The sequence below is a fragment of the Phalaenopsis equestris genome, unplaced genomic scaffold (genome assembly GCF_001263595.1).
Source record: "Phalaenopsis equestris unplaced genomic scaffold, ASM126359v1 Scaffold000002, whole genome shotgun sequence".
Lineage (NCBI taxonomy): Eukaryota > Viridiplantae > Streptophyta > Magnoliopsida > Asparagales > Orchidaceae > Phalaenopsis > Phalaenopsis equestris.
Window position 1 is genome coordinate 50578318 of NW_018164444.1, and position 17221 is coordinate 50595538.

The following is a 17221-nucleotide window of genomic DNA, read 5'->3' on the forward strand; positions in this document are numbered from 1 at the left end:
CATCCCCCCCTCATTCTTAACTCCCCATGAGCAACGGAGTTTCGCTTGAACGACACCTGCACAGCTTCATTACCAACGAAACTTTATTTTTTTTTTAATGGAATTTTTTTTAAATTGAATTTTTGTTTAAAACATTTATTATTACAATCTCCCCTCCTTATAAAAAATTCATCCTCGAAATTTAATGTACAAGGATATATCTCGTACCTTAACTGAAAAGGTGTGGATATGGTTCTCTTATTTCATATTTCTTCTCCCATGCAGCATCTTGTTCAGCCTCAGGCGTTCATAATACACAAACAAAAAGAATGTTTCTACTCATTAGCTGCTTCACATCATAATCTATGAATCATTTTGACTCATCCACAAATGTCAAGTCAACTGCATATCATTAGGATCAGTAACAAGTTTGCTAGCCTCATCAACAATATATTTTCGAAGCAAGGAGATATGAAACACATTATGCACCCCGTACATGTGTGATGCCGCCTCTATGACACTTTCCCAGTCTTCTCTATGATTTCATACGAACCAACATATTGTGGACTCAATTTCCCAAACTTTCCAAACCGCTTAACACCGTTCATCGAACTAACCTTAAGAAAAACAAATTCCCCAACTTCAAATTCTAGTGGTCGGTGCTTAACATAATAATAGTTTCTCTGTCTATCTTGGACTGCTCTCAGTCTGTCACGAATCAATCGGAATTTCTCAGTTGTTTCATCAACTAAATCAACACTAATTAACCTCCTTTCACCCGTTTCTGCCCAACAAAGAGGTGTCCTGCATTTTCTTCCATAAATGGATTTATAAGGAATAATACCAATACTAGTCTGAAAGATATCATTGTAGGCATACTCTATTAGAGGCATGTGCTTTTCCCAGTTTCTACCAAAATTAAGAACACAACGTCGAAGCAAGTTTTCCAATATTTGGATTGTTTAGGGATGAAAAGTTGTATTGCATATTAGTTGAGTGTTCGAAGCCACTTGAACTTTCCTCCACAGTTTGGATGTGAATCTACCATCTCGATCTGAAACAATAGACTTTGAAACTCCATACAATCATACAATTTCATCAACATAAATTCTGGCAAACTTTTCCACAGAATCTATCTGTTGATAGGCAAGAAATGTGCAAAACTTGATCCAACGATCAATAATCACTCATACAGCATCACGAACCTGCCTTCATTTTGATAACCTCGTCACAAAGTCCATAGCAATGTCCTCCCATTTCCACTCTAGTATATGCAACGATTATAATAACCCACAAGGCTTTTAATGTTTATCCTTAACCATCTAACAGGTAAGAAACTTTGCTACAAACTCCACTAAACTGCGCTACAACCCTAGCCACCAGAATAAACCCTTAAGCTCCTGATACATCTTATATGTATTGTACATCTTGAATAATGTGCCTCATGCAGGATTTCTTTGCTTAAATCATTCACACCAGGAACACAAATTCTACCCTTATACTTCAACAACTTTTCTTCATCGATCTCATATTTCTCCAATTGCCCTGCATTTACCTAGTTGAATGTTTTCTGAAACTCTACATCATCTGACAATGCATCTCGTATGCTATCCTTCAAAGTTAGTTGAATGAATATCTGGTTCAACTGAGCAAATATTTTATCATTTGGCATCACTAATGAAAATTATAAATGCTCAATATCTTTAATCAACTCTTATTGTTGTGTAATTACCCAGTTAGCACTGCCAATTGCGCTCCTCCTAAGCACATCCGCTACAACATTTGTATTCCCCAAGTGATATTGTATATCCAAGTCATAATCTTTGATAAGCTCAAGTCATCTTCTTTGCCTTAAATTTAACTTCTTCTGGGTGCAAATAGACTTCAAACTTTGGTGATTTGTAACACTTCACATCTGACACTGTACAAATAATGCCTTCATATCATCAAAACAAATACAACCGTTACAAGCTCCAAATCATGTGTCATAATTCTTTTCATGATTCTTCAATTGTCTAGAGGCATAAGAAATTACTTTCCCATGTTGCATAAGTATACACCCAAGTTCCATTAAAGATGCATCACTATAGATCTGGAAGTCTTCTATTCCTGAGGGGATAGTCAATACTGGAGTTGTCAGCAAATGCATCTTCAACTTCTGGAAAGTTTCCTCACAGCAGTCTGTCCATTCAAATTTCACCACATTCTGAGTCGAGCTAAACAAAAGCATTGTGATCTGCGAGAACTCTTTAATAAATCTCTTGTAATAACCCGCCATACCTAAGAAACTCTGAGCTTCTGTAACAGTGATTCGTCTGGGCCAATTAGCTATCGCTTTAATCTTATTCTGGTCCATTGTGATACCTTCACTGCTAACAATATAGCCCAAAAATTTTATGCATCTTAACCAGAAATCACACTTTGACAACATAGCATACAATTGGTTCTCCTTTAGCGTCTACTATACAGTGTGAAGATGATCTGCATGATGAATCTCATCAATGGAATAGATTGATATGTCGTCGATGAAGACTATAAAAAATCTATCCATAAATGATTTGAAGATTCTGTTCATAAAGATTGCAGCTGCATTTGACAACTCAAAAGACATTGCAACAAAATCATAATGCCCATATTTGGCGCTGAAAGCTGCTTTTGTGATATCATATTCTTAATTCTCAATTGGTAATAACCTGAGCATGATCAATCTTGTAAAACATTGAAGCTCCTTCTAAGTGATCAAAAAGATCATCAATCCTTGGCAGACGATACGTGTTCTAGATTGTGATCTTGTTTAATTCTCGGTAATCAAAGCATAGCCTTAAGCTCCCATCTTTCTTCTTAACAAAAAACACTGGAGCTCCTCAAGGGGAAGTGCTTAGTTTGATGAGCCTCTTCTCCAATAAGTCCTGCAACTAACTCTTCAACTCTTGTAGCTCCTTGATTGTCATTCGATAAGGTGTTTTCGCCACCGGTTCTTCAACTGGCATTAAATTGATAGAAAAATATAACTCTCTTCTTGAAGGCAAACTTGGCAAATCATCTAAGAAGACTTATGGATACTCCTTCACTATTGGCATATCCTCTAACTTCTTTGATTCTTTCATCATATCAATGACTTGAGCAAAAAAGCCTTAATACCCTTTTGCTAATAATTTGCATGCCTTTAAAATGGATACCATCATAGACATGACTCCTCAATCACCGACAAACTTGAATTGTTCTTCTCCATGGATACTGAATTTAACTATCTTTTTTAGAATAATCAATAGTTGTGAGTGATTAGATGGTCAAACCGTCCCTAGGATCACTTCAAACTTGATAAGTGATAGCACTATCAAATTAGCATTGAAGCTTCTATCCCAGATGCTCAGATTCATACAACAGCTTCTATTAGCCACCATGCAAGATCCATTAGGTAGAAGAGTTGATAAGACATCGAGTATTTTGAAAGCTTCCAATCGTTCAGAGTTCACAAACTCTTCTGAGATTAATGAATGTGATGCCCCATTATCAAATAAGGTTCAGACCAAATTGTTTTGAATAAATATGAAACATATAATAAGCAACATATAAAAGTCTCGCAATAATAAAAATTTGGCAAATCTTCTGCACAAAATAAATACATGTAATGACGTCAGGTGAATCAATTGTTTCTTGCTAAGTCAGTGCATATACTCATGGTTGCACACCCTGATAGGTCCGACTCGACGTTGGAGTTGATCCTGACCACTCTGTCGTCCTCTGTCTTCCAAAAGTCTTCTGAATAGATGGAGCACTAGCCCTGGCATCAACCTAAGGTCTTTGTCCTAACATAGGGCACGACCTCGCCATATGTCCGACTTGATGGAAACAAAAACATATGTTGGTGCCCCACAAACATTCTCCTCTATGTATCCTTCCACACCTGGAACAAGTAATCATATTGTTGCTGCTACTACTGCCAGCGTCATTACCAGTACCACTGTTGCTGGGTCGAGACTTCTTCATACTAGACTGTCTAGACTGGACAGACAAGATGGTTTGTCCCAATCTAGACCTGTCATCTCCTATCCTCTTCTAAAAATCTCTACGTCTTTGCGTAACCAGTAAATCAATCTCTATCCTCCTTACCATCTCCACAAGAACATAGTAATCCTCAATGCCAAGAGGAATTAAAGGTTGTCGAATAATATCCTTCAATCCAGAGAAAAATCGGTGACACTTTTCTTCGGCATTTAGGATCAGTTAAGGCACATATCTGGATAGCATCGTGAATTCAACTTTATACTGCATAAGGGATCCGTCGCCCAACAACAGTCTGATGAACTAATCCTGCATCTGACTCCTGGCTGAAAGAGGAACGAAAAAGTCACGAAAAGACTTCACAAAGTCCTCCCACTATATCTGACTAGTGGGTCGTCCGCTAAACTTCTCCTGAAGCTGGCCCTGCCACCACCTCTCTGCTCTCCCCTCGAAAATAAAAGCAATTAATGTAACATTCCTCTTCCGAGGACATGACAAAACCTCAATAATTTTCTCTACCCTCAACCACCAGTTCTCCACCTCAACTGGCCCTCGTGCTCCAGAGAATGGTGGTCGTCACATGTCCTGAAATAACTTTGGATATTTATCTATCTGAGCTATTTCACTGCCACTTGCCTGGGTTTGAGAACCCTAAATAAGTCATGTCATTGTAGCTATCATCTGAGTAAACGCCTCCCTAGGGATACTAGCACCACTGGATGGAGGATCAGTATGTGTTGAATGCACCAGATCCTGATAATCAACACCTCTTACATCTCTATAATTTTCATGTATTTTCCGGGTCAAAATCAATTACCCTGAGATAACATAATTTTAAATTATTAAAATAAATACTTAATTTTTTTAATTGTCTTAATAAATATTAATGATTTTTCTAATTGCACTTTTATGATCACTTCCTTACTACTTTTAACTGGGCTCTGATACCACCCTTGTCACAACCCGATCCGGTGAGCTTAGAAATACCAAGGCGGCAACTAACGGTTGGATGAAGAAAACATAACTAACAATTTAAATTCATCACAAAAAATAAAAATCGAAAACACAAAAGTCATTCTAATTCATACAACTTACATTTACAATAGATTATTCATATTTAAGCATTCACATTCAGATTGAAAAAAACTAAACAACAATACCTATCAACTGGCACTCCACGACGTTTGTACACGTGCTCCCTGTAATTTATCTAATCTACAATTGATTTTCCTGTAAATATATTAGCAACTATAGTTTGAGTTAAAACTACTTAGTGGATAAATAATTTTAAATTATAATGATTCTTATTTTAAAATATTTTTTGTAAAAGAGCAAGAAAAATAAAACATTGTACAGTAAAAGAGAGCAGTAAATAAAATAATTTTATTTATATTGCTTCATTTAGATCACACTTTTCATAATTGAGAGTCACCGGCTAAATGTATATTTTATAAAATTATACGTTTAACATTTTTCAACCAATTATAAAGGCAAATTGCCTTTTTAATTTTCATTTTTTTTTCATTTCCGTTTTCATTTCATGTACGGGTACAATACATTCCCGTGTTAGTACCATTCAGGGGTAACTAATATTCATGCATATATCATATTTTATTCATTTTTATTTTTCATTTATCATTAAAAAAAACTTGCATTTACTATTTAAAAGAAACATGTATTTTTTTGTATTTTAAAAATAAAAATCAGAAACAATAAAACATGTGTAAATCAACAGAACTATTGTAAAGTAAAAACATGTTACCTTAACAGTATCTTCTGCTAACCTTTTCCTCAGGTCATTCTAGTCCTTACGTACACCTATAATAAAAATTTAAATGAAATCAATTTCTTATTCAATGTTCATCTTCTATGTTATTAATTCTAGATTCTCTATTAGTATTTTCATAATTTATTTATTCAATTAACTCTCTTTTTACCCATATGAACATATATGCATATATATGTAATATTAATATATATATGCATATACAAATTACGTTTTATGTTAAAACTACTAAATTTTTTCCGTTTTTGCATACCTAACATAACAACAATATGTTAAATTTTAAATTTAGGATCCTTAATTTCATTATAACATCACTTAATAAGAAAATAATACGTCATTATTGAAATCAAATTTATACCTGAAGTTGTCTTCCCCTTTTCTACCCCAGCTTCGACGAAACCCTAAAGTTGAAAGAGTAAACATTAGGATTTTCATTTCATAACTTAATTTAAATTACTTAACATTAATAACTAAATAATTTAAATTAAACTAACACAAATTAAATTAAATTCTTACACTTTATTCCTTTGCCTTGCCCTAAAAGCGGAATCGAGCCAAGGGTTCGATCGAACCTTTCACGCAAACAAAGCTCCCCCCTCATACGCAGATGAATCCCGCGATCTCTTCTTCCTCCCTAAGTTCTTGATCATGCTTCAAACCGGTCGCTCAATCCTCCTTTCTCCTCCTTCCTCTTCGAGTCATACAAGTTGGACAACCCACCTCCTCCTTTCTCGGCGAGTCACACGACAGGGAGAACCCTCCTTCCTCTTCCAGCTCTCAATTGAGCTTCTAACAAACCGCAGGAGTTCTCCTTCCTCTTTTGCGACTCGGTTAGTGCACGAATGCCTCTCCCTCCCTCTTCTTCGCTCGGATAAGGCCGCTCGAGCCTTCTACATGCGAAAAAATACCGCACGAGATCCCTCATATCTCTTTAGCTCAAAAACAAGTAACCTCCTCCTCCCTCTATAGTGACTAGTGGGTGATTTCAACTTGTTATTTAGTTGTTTGTTTTAAAAATATTAGATTCGTCAACTTTAGTTCTTGCCATGAGCAGGATCAGGTTGATTTATTTGGACTTGTAAATTATTATCTTTAGGATTAGAACAATTATTTCAAAATTAATAGGCTCGTCAACTCCAATCCTTACGAAGATAATCGGAGTAGTAGGGTGGAACTTACAATCTTTTCCTATAGACAAGCCAGTCTGATTTGTCTATAAAGCATTCTCGAATCTAATATTTTGTCTATAAAACATTCTCGAATCTAATATTTCATCATTCAATATACTTGTTGGAGCACATGCAGGTGTTTGACTTTATATGTTAGCTTACTTTCAAAGATCTTACATACATTGAATGAATTAGATGTTAATTTAAAATGTGTTTGAGAAACAATTCATTTCATAAAAAAGCATATGCAGCAATTTGAAATCATACATAACTGATTTATTAGGAGTATCCAAATTTCAACTCATGTAAATTCCACAATAATTTCATTGATCGCCAAATATTGCATTCTATATTGATTTAGAAAGTATTCTTGAAATTGATATGCCTTGAAATTACTTAAATTTTGAAATACTTTAAAAAATGTTCTTGCATTTACATAAATTCATTTGAAGCTTTAAAATGATTGTATTCTATTCACTAGCAGACTCATTGTGAATTCAGTAAAGAATTGAAATAGTAATTCTTAATTTTAGTGTTTAAAAATAACATGTCTTAAACTTAATCTTAATTTATTATATTTCAGATTTAATTCATTTGAAGCTTTAAAATTATGTCTTTTGTTTGCTAGCAGACACATTGCAAATTTGGTAGCGAAATTAAAATATTAATTCTTCATTTTAGCATTTAAAAAATAACATTTATGTCTTAAACTAAGCCCCAATTTATTATATTTCACATTTAATTCATTTTGTCATTCACCAAACTTTGACCCAAGCAAGCTTAACCCTAATCTATATTATTTCTTAATATTGTGCCGTTGATGGCGTTGAGGACAGCACAACATTAAGAAATAACAATACATCACAAACTTTCTTCATTTTTAAACATAATATATACAACACACAACAGGATAATAATATAAAAGAAAATGCACAGTACAGTGAAATGGCTCGACTAGATTTTACAGTGAGCTCGAGCAGAGTAAAAATAATCGGGTTGGGCTTGAAGGAGGGGATCAGGTTACCAAGTGGGATCGCGAGAGCTAGGGCAGAGGATCGGTGTGTGGAGGGCGAATTTTACGTCCGAACCTACAACCGTCGGGCGTCACATCGCCGTACACGTCGGCGTCGGGCGACATGACGGTTGGCCGTAATACTTTTTCGTGCGTGGGAGGCGCGGCAACGAGGCGATAGGGTCTGCACGGAGGGAGCCGTGCCAGTGGGAAGCTAGGGCAATGCCAGAAGGAGACTTGTAACGACGGTACGGAAGAAATGGTCGCAACAACCAATTTTTTGGTGCGGAAATCAGAGCAAAAAAAGACAGAGAAGAGGCAGGTCAGCGCGTTAGTGCAACGTCGGTGAAGGGGAACTCGAGCGCAGAGTTTCAATATGAGGAGGAAGAAGGGTCGGTGAGGGCTTCCCTTATTTGTTTCACGTGAATAGGGGAAGAGGAAGATCGGGCTTAGGAGGAACGTCAGGGTTCAGGCTCACGAGAACAAAGCAGAGTTGTGAGGACTACGACAACGGAGAGGGAGAACAATAAAGGGGTTCCGCTACTGAATCGCGGTATAGAAAGTGGAGGACCGAGCGGCTCCATGCGATCTCGAACTAAGAGGAAGAGACCCCGTTTGGGGCGGTGTTCGGCGCGGCTTTAAGCCGCGAAAATCCGTCCTTTGAGGCAGCGGTATTACTACGTCGAGGGGCATTTTTAAGTAAAACGTGGATCGCATATACATTACCCGCTTGCCCCTCCGCCCAGCCCTTTCTCTGCGATTGCTCGCTTCATCGTCTGCCCTAACATTCCTCTGCGATCTCTAGCTTCTTCTGTCGTAACCTCTCGTTCTGGAATCCGGTATCCCCTTTCTCTATCCTTTCTCGCATAGGTCGTTTTGGTTTCTCATTTCTGTTGGATTTTGATGTCTTGTTGGATTTTGTTTATGTCTATGTTGGTTTTTGATGGTGTTGATGGAGGCGGTGGTGTGGTGTTTCTATTTGTTGTAAATTTAAGAGAATAGTAGGGTTTGTTGTGTTGTGGTGTTGGATTTCTGTTGTGATAGCCTGAATTTGTGGTTGGCCAGTGTTGGATTGTTGTGGTGTTTTGTTGGCCAGTGCAGTAGTGTGGTGTGATGATTTGCAGTATTATAGATTGTGTTGTGCTGATCAGTTTTGTGGTTATCCGTTGGTTGTGGTTGTGGGTTGTGTTATGATGGTCAATGTTGTAGGTTGTATTGTGTTGCTCGGTAATGTAGGTTGTGTTGTGATGTGATGATCGGTGGTAGGCTGTGTTTGTGGTTTGTTGTGCTATTGTGTTGACCACTGTTGTGGTTGTTGTTGACCACTGTGGTGGTTGTGGGTTGTGTTGTGTTGGCCAGTGTTGTGGTCTATTGTAGGTTGTGGTTGTGGGTGTGTTGTGATAGTCAGTGTTGTGAGTTGTGTTGTGTCGGTCAGTGTTGTGGGTTGTGTTGTGTCGGTCAGTGTTGTGGGTTGTGTTGTGTCGGTCAGTGTTGTGGGTTGTGTTGTGTTGGTCGTGTTGTGGGTTTGTGGTTGTGGTTTGTGTTGTTGTGTTAGTCAGTTTTGTGGTCGTGGGTTGTCTTGTGTTGGTCAGTGTTGTGGGTGGTGTTGTATTGGCTAGTATTGTGGTTTGCTGTTGGTTGTGGCTGTGAGTTGTGTTGTGATGGACAATATTGTGGCTTTTGTTGTGTTGGTCAGTCTTGCGTTGATCAATGATATGAGTTGGGTTGTGATGGCCAGTATTAGGTTGTGATTATGATTTGCTATGTTGATGTGTTGGCTAGTGTAGTGGTCGTGGGTTGTGTTGTGTTGGTCGGTGTTATGGGTTGTGTTGTGTTGGTCGGTGTTGTGAGTTCTGTTGTGATAGCTAGTGTTGTAGGTTGTGTTGTGTTGGTCAATATTATGGGTTGTGTGGTAGTTCTGAGTTTGGGTGGTGGTTGTGGGTTGGGGCATATGATTTTGGGTTATGTGGTGGTGGTTGTGATTGGGGTGGTGGCTGTGAGTTGGAGCATATGATTTTGGTGGTTGTGGGTTGGGGCATATGGTTGTGGGTCAAGGTGGTGGTTGTGGGTTTGGGCATATGTTGTGGGTCAGGGTGGTGGTTGTGGGTTGGAGTGTTGGGGTGGTGGTTGTGGGTTGGGGCATATGGTTGTGGGTTGGGATGGTGGTTGTGGGTTGGGTGATTGATTGTTAGCATGTGCATATATTGTTGGATTTTCATTTATGCAACTTTGTTATTTTCATCGTAGTAATACAATGACTAAGATCAAAGAGGTTGATGCACCCGCAATGTGGAATAAATAAACAAAAATAATATATTTTTTTACGTTTTGTTTGAAAGGGATCGACCTTGGAGATAGGCCTATCACCTTTTTCAACAAGAAATGGTGGGAAAATATTATCAGAAAATTTTAAAAAAAGTACTAGCAGAGAGTACGACATGATGCAATTGAAAAGCAAGTGAGATTAATTCAAAAATGATTGAAAATTTTGGAAAGAATTAAAACGAGGATCAACGGGCCTTAGGTGAGATCCGGTGGAGTGCACCATTGATACTCAATGAGTGATGGGCAGAAAAACTTGCAGTAATCATTTTTTGACATGTCCCCTAATTTGATAAAGTTTATTTTGTTTTTAAATTAAAGTAGATGTTATGAATTTGTAAGTTGTGTCCGTTGCAAAGAAATTTAAAATCTGTGGACTTGATCCTGAGTTAGAGGATAAGTTAGATCGAATGTTTGGGAGTGTCATTGCTACGGGCAACAATGCATGTGCCCCCAGTAAAACAGTGTTTGGTGGCACCCCCGAGAACTTGGGAGCCGACCAATCAGATGATTCAACCAAAGTCCTCAGCCCAGACCTCCATGAACTTGAGTCCACCTGTCGTTCTAAGCGTTTGCGGGTTGAGAATAAAAAAAAGGTTAAGGTTGCTTTCCTTTGAAGTCAAATATCACAGTTGGTGGCTTCCTGCAGAGACCCTACACATCTCAAGCAAATTCTATCGACCAGGTCGTGCAAATTTAAATAGGAAAATTTCTGAGGATTTGTCATTGTACTTGTTTGAGATAGAGTTGCTTGAAGATCTGACTCGTAGAGATTTTTTCGTCAAGATTCCCGAAAACCATAGGGTGGCGTACCTATGACATTTTTATGATCACAGGAACATTTAATAAACTTTTTTTTTGTTACATTCGCTTGGAATATATATGTTTCTGTATTGTTTTTTATTTTGCTATTAAAATTTTAATTGCTTAGTGCTTGTCTTATTCAGTGATGCTTATATGTTTATTGTGATGTTCGTATCCAATGTAATTGTAGCTAATTTATTGATGTTTATGTGTCAGCTAGTGTGATATTGTGATACTGATATACATGGATGCAACTAGAGAAAGACAAAGAATGAGAGTTGCAACTGTCATATGCATGATGTACGAGTATTACAACTCCTACATAAATTGCTACCCTGCATGAAAGCCTCATATGTTTGGGACAAATGGGTTCTGGAGTTGTTTGCGGGGCACCCAACAAGATTCAACAATATATTATGTATGATACAAGAGGTATTCAACAATATGTTAGAGGAACTACACGAGAATCATGGATTTCATGGCTCTTCAAGAACAACTTTGCGAAAGGTGTTGACGATAACCCTTTACGTATTATTCCAGAATAAATCAATGTGAGACGCAATGGAGTGATTTCAGCACTCCTCTGAGACAATATGTAGATACTTCTAAATGGGGTTGAAGGCACTTATTGAGTTTTTCAGCACAAGTTATAAAGCCAACAGAGCCAACTTTCGAACTGACCCTCATAGATTTTGACACGATGCACGGTACATGTCATTATTTAAGGTAATGTCCTAAATTTATTACATTCGATTTACAAAAAACAATGTTATCATGTAACTCATCATTATCTTTCCCAGAATTGGAGCAATCGATGAAACATATGTTGATGCACAAGTTTCAAATAATGAGAAGATCGCATTCATCGGCCGTTGCGGGTCCCCAACGCATAATGCATGGTTGTGTGAGAGTTCAACATGTGTTTCACTTTTGTCATGACCGGTTGGGAGGGCAATGCACATGCCAGTAGAATTTTGAAAGCTGCAACGCGGAATAATAAGTACAACTTCTCACATCCTCCTGTAGCTACGCTTGAGACTTGACTACTTTCGTAATTCAACTTTACCTCAAAACTAGTTATGAAGTGCATATTAGATAAATATTACTTAGTTGATGTTGAATATTTGTTGCAACGAGAGTATCTCAAGCTCTATCATAATATGAGATATCACATACCTGACTTTGAACCAGTAAGCAATGTAACATGAGGTAGAAAATAAATGCTCAATAAAAAATATTTCTCCTTACGCGTTGTCATTGAGAAGACTTTCGATATTTTGAAGAATAAATGAGTTATACTGCGCGATATGTCATCTTACACGTGTTCCAAACAAGTGCAGATTTTGATTGTCACAATAACGCTCACAATTTCATTCAGCGTAATCCTTCCTACAACGACATCAACTTCCGACGGGCGGACAAAGATTATGAGCATGTACATGTCAAAGCATTTGAGTATCGTCTTGGGCATTTTTTATTACAGCATGAGAATGATACTTCTACCACATGTACTGCAGACGGGAAAGGTGCATGTGATATGACATAGTTGAGAGAGCAAATTACTTGTGTGATAGTAGGAGGGTGATTGGAGTATTTATTATTTTATTATTTGTACTTTATTTAGTACTATTTATATTTTATTAAGTTTATGTTTATTTTTATTTCTTTGTCTGTTTGGGTTATTTATGCTATTTGTAAGTGGTTTTTTTTTTTCATTTGCATTTCATTTTTTTTTTTTTTTGTGGGTTTGAACGGTTGATGATAAGACATTTGACTTTATGGGTTCTTCTGGATGGTCTGTTAGTTGTTATTGGTTGGTGTCACATGTGAAATCCTAATGAAAGCAACCAAATTCCTCTCTTCTTTTCAGTGCAACAGTTTTTGTGGTTCTTCTGGAAGGTTTTTTTTATTGATATGCATATGTGACAGATACGAGCTTGGTATTATGTGGATTAAAGACAACCAAGAACTCTTTTTTTATAAAGTCTATTATTTTCTTGTTGCGACAAATTCGTAGTGACAGATTCATTTGTTGGTATACTAAGTTCTTTGAAACCTCACAGTTGCACAAAATTGCAATTATTTTTTTTATTAATTTCTACTTATTTATTTTGTACACTTCTTATTTATTTGTGTTCCTTATATACTGGATATTGATTGAATGGGCTTTTTACCCTATTCGAATGTGTTTTTTTTTCTATTTTTATTTAATTTGTTTTTCTTTTAATAGGATTGAGAGGTTCATGATGAGAAGTTTGACCTTATGAATTCTTTTGGATGGTCTGTTAGTCGTTGTTAGTTGGTGTCACATATGAAATTCTAATGCAGGCAACTAAGTTCCTATCTTCTTTTCGGCGATATGGCTTTTGAGAATCTTCTGGATTGTCTGTTTTGGTGATATGCATATGTGACACACACAAGTTTGGTTTTACGTGAGTTAAGGACAACAATGAATTTTTTTTTTACCATATCTATTATCCTCTTGTAGTGACAGATTCATTGCTTGGTAGATTGAGTTCTCTGAGACCTCACACTTGCAAAAAAACTGTAATTAATTACTCCTTTTAACAATTTCAACTTGTGTTATGACCAATGGATTGTCTTTTGTAGCATTCAGAAAAGATGAGCTTCATGATTTCATGGAGCTCCCGACGATTGCTTTGTCACTGAGGACTTCAGACTTCCTTATTAATGTCACGTCAAGCACATTGCTACGAGAAACAGTTCTACAGATGCCCGCGGAGAATCACTTCCGGTAGACAGACAATCTGACAAATTTCACTGCCGACAGTAATCAGGAATGGATTGCATCTCTGGAGGACGACGTAACTTGTAGCATATGCCGTTTGCATTTTAAAAATAACATCATATTATTAAATGTAATTTTAATAATTCTTTTTCTTTTTTAAGAAATTTTAATATTCATTGTTAAGTGAGGTGTATGGGTTAATTTTTGTATTGAAGTGAATTTTTTGTTTCTCAAGTATCAAATATATTGTTATAACAGTTATGTTACAAATAACATTACTATACAAGTACAGAAATATCATTTGTCCAAAAACAGTTGTTACACGACTGTTTTCAAACTACAAAAAATAAATAGTCAGTCAGCTGGGGCAGCCTCTTAAGTGGAGAAAGGCTTGTGGTTTCGAATAGACAAAACACAGACAGTGCAAATAATAAAGAAGAAATGTTGAGGCAATAGAGTAAGAGATTTAACTTGTCCGCATGTGGATTACAAACAGGAAAATGAACGAAGTATAGAGAGAATAGTGGAGACAGTGGAGAAGAACTATGAGGAATTGATTGCAAGAGAGGAATCGAGCCTTCGCTTGTTGCTATTTCAATTCAACAGAAAGAGGAGTGTGGAATGACAGGAAACAATGTGAATCGAATGGGAAAATGGGTATGTTCATCTATTTGTAACTAGCCATGAATGAGAGAACAATTATTACTTTGAGCTGGCTCTAAGAAATATTTTATCCGGACTCTAGACGGCCGACCACCGACGGCCATGTCCCCCGCCGATGACATGTCATGTATGGCGACGTGGTCGCCGGTGGTCGGTATCCAATATTTTCTCAAGAGAAGATGTGGGAGAAATAATTGTTTAAGTTAATTAATTTGATTTTAATAATATAATTTATTTTTTTATTTCTCTTTCCCCTTCATTTTGACAGTCAATGGTGTATAGTGGGTAAGGCTGTGATAAGCCTTCCAAATCATTCTAAAAAGGGTAAATTGTTCATGAACAAATTAAAAGGTCTAAGAAACAGAGGCACAGGAATGCTTTAACTTTGACAGAAAGGTGAAGATGAGCCAGGATCTTGTTTCTACGGTATAATTGTATTACTTATACAGAAACCAACTTACCAGCTGCATATCACTCAAGATGGCGAAGATAAGTCATAGCAATGCAAGTAATTTAACAAACAGCAATGTCACATAAAATGATAACAAAAACGGATACAAATAGAAGGCAGAATAAAAACAGTCCATAAACATGAAGCAAATTGCAAGTGCCTAAAAACCTACAAAAGGAGCAGCCAGTCTGAAGCTATAAATTTGGCACCATGGGAACTGAAGCAGAGCAGAAAGCATGCAGTGGTCCCCAATTGTGTTAAAACTGAAAAATAAAATTTGGAAACAGGATTTCAGCTAAAGTAATGCATATGCCAATGAACGCAAGACAAAGTGATTGGTAATATGGTTTAGATTCCACAAAAGAGAATGGATGTCAACCCATCCCTAGATCCCATGTCGATGGAGCTTTAAGCATGGCACATGGTCATTTTATATTCTACAAAGAAAAGGAGCATTTACATCCATCGCACACATTTCTTATGTATTTATATATCTTATACCTAAAATTTCATATTTACACGCATAGCACTCGAATTAAAATCTTTAACAGCACTATTACCACTTTTAAGAGTGAAATACACATTTTTCATGCATGGGCTGAAAGCAGCAAAGTACTATGTATGCAAATATGAAAGTTTAGGTGTGAGATATGTAAATAAATGAGAACTGAGTGCTGTGTATGCATATTTCCCTCAAGAATATGATTCTATTGGAAATTTAGATAAATGCACTAAAGAATCAAAATTCACAAGAACCAAGCTCAAACCTCTTAAAGCGACCGTGTTCAAAGATAGAACAAAGATGTCCACGATGAAAATAGAAGCAGAAGGAAAATCCCAGACCTGTGCTAGGAAGAGATGAGAAAAAGGCTCCAGAGGTAATAATTGATAGCCTCATAATTATAAGGAATGATGAAATGTTTTCTTCTAGAGTAAACTAAAACGTGTCAGGAATTGCATATACCATCATGGCTAAGAGGAACATCTTAAAGTAGCTTGAAACAAGAACCGCCAAAAGGATTTCTCTGTACCTATTAAGATATTAAAATAAAAAATAATTCACTTCGGTGAGAATTACAGGCTTAATCACATAAAATTATGTAAGAATTCAAATAAATTCCATAAATAATGTAAGTCATTACAACATGTAGTTGCTAAATATATATCCACGTCCCCTTCTCCCTACTCATCAACATCTACAAGTTTGGTGGACAAAGCTACCACAAGGAAGTCAATTTTCTAAAGAACTATTTAAGAAATCATTTATAAAAGACGTAAGTATATACTAGGTTCAAAGAGAGTCAAGTAGAGAGAAAAACAGAGTAAATTGGGTGACAGGATTAATGTTAAAATGCAAGGAGAAATGGTAGGCTAATCTAAAATAACTAGAAACTAAGTGACTGAGTTTCTTAACTAAATCATCACAAATATGCCGGAAATAAATGAAAGCAGATGCAAACTAGCATAGTGAACCGAAATATAACAAGGTCATGATGCAACTTTTAAAGTATTGAAAAAGACCTGCATATATGATAATTCAAATTGAGCAGAATCCTTATCCCAATCCACAAAACAGATACAAGCATAAGATTTCCAAGTAGAACATTCAGCAATACCTGTAATTTAGAACATCTCAATAGAATATTCAGATGAAATAAGATGCCCCAAATTCAAGGGGCAATAAAAACACTAGAAGTTGAGTCATTTTCATTTCACTAAAATATACCTTTAAGCATGTCCAGGCAAACTCCAAACCACTCCTTGACGAGACCCGGGTACCTTTACTTCCTACAGAAAGTGACACTCTGTCTTGACTTGTTAAGTCACCTCAATTCAAAATGAGAGGCATTGAATGCAAAATTTATATTATCTTCAGAGATAGACTGAAAGGATACATGCATCTAAAATGAAGTACATAAGGGCTAATTTCAAGGCTATGGCCTACAAAAGAAAATTAAGACAAATGAGAAAAAAAATGAATTCATGTGTAGCCATTGGACATAAAAAACAACAATAACAGATGAGAAAATCTAAAGAAATGCAGGGAAGAAAATTTGAGCATCAAAATCAGTATGCTTGTAAAGGATAGCGCACTGCATTGATCTAGTGACAATGATGGTTTTAGAAGAGAGCCATATATGGCCTACAATGCCGTGAAACACAAAAACAAAACTCTGCAAACAAAAAGTATGAAAAAACATGCCTCATTGACTTGAGAGAGGATCCAGCGTCAACATTCATAGTGAGATGACAAAAACCGACCATCACAGATGTTGAGTCA

At 36.6% G+C, this 17221-nt stretch overlaps 2 protein-coding genes and 1 long non-coding RNA gene across 9 annotated transcripts in view; 2 read left to right on the top strand and 1 right to left on the bottom strand.

Annotated features, from left to right (window-relative positions):
* The window catches only part of LOC110029407 (protein arv1 homolog), a 39574-nt gene that overhangs the window by 12570 nt on the left and 9783 nt on the right, over nucleotides 1-17221 (bottom strand). For 3 of the 6 annotated variants that reach the window (XM_020731710.1, XM_020731703.1, XM_020731696.1), the window contains exons 4-11: nucleotides 16836-16881; nucleotides 16667-16749; nucleotides 16462-16556; nucleotides 15905-15971; nucleotides 15708-15783; nucleotides 15113-15203; nucleotides 6129-6171; nucleotides 5747-5802 (exon numbers count right to left, since the gene is read on the bottom strand). In XM_020731710.1, coding sequence (XP_020587369.1) covers nucleotides 6150-6171; nucleotides 15113-15203; nucleotides 15708-15783; nucleotides 15905-15971; nucleotides 16462-16556; nucleotides 16667-16749; nucleotides 16836-16881 — 480 coding nt within the window. In that variant the 3' untranslated portion in view covers nucleotides 5747-5802; nucleotides 6129-6149. Of the gene's footprint in view, nucleotides 1-4908; nucleotides 5215-5746; nucleotides 5803-6128; nucleotides 6172-15001; nucleotides 15204-15707; nucleotides 15784-15904; nucleotides 15972-16461; nucleotides 16557-16666; nucleotides 16750-16835; nucleotides 16882-17221 lie in introns of those variants that run through there. The other 3 variants (XM_020731719.1, XM_020731689.1, XM_020731728.1) reach the window with 3 other exon arrangements.
* Nucleotides 6293-14027, top strand: LOC110029436. Its single transcript, XM_020731741.1, has 2 exons — nucleotides 6293-6716; nucleotides 13688-14027. The coding sequence occupies exons 1-2, from the start codon at nucleotides 6419-6421 to the stop codon at nucleotides 13834-13836; spliced, it is 447 nt and encodes a 148-aa protein (XP_020587400.1). The 5' UTR covers nucleotides 6293-6418; the 3' UTR covers nucleotides 13837-14027.
* LOC110029445 lies at nucleotides 7673-12688 on the top strand. 2 transcript variants are annotated; one of them, XR_002294542.1, is made up of 3 exons: nucleotides 7673-8790; nucleotides 11294-11803; nucleotides 11878-12688. It is a non-coding gene; the product is annotated as an uncharacterized LOC110029445 (long non-coding RNA). The 2 variants fall into 2 exon arrangements; XR_002294543.1 differs by having other exon boundaries at nucleotides 11298-11803.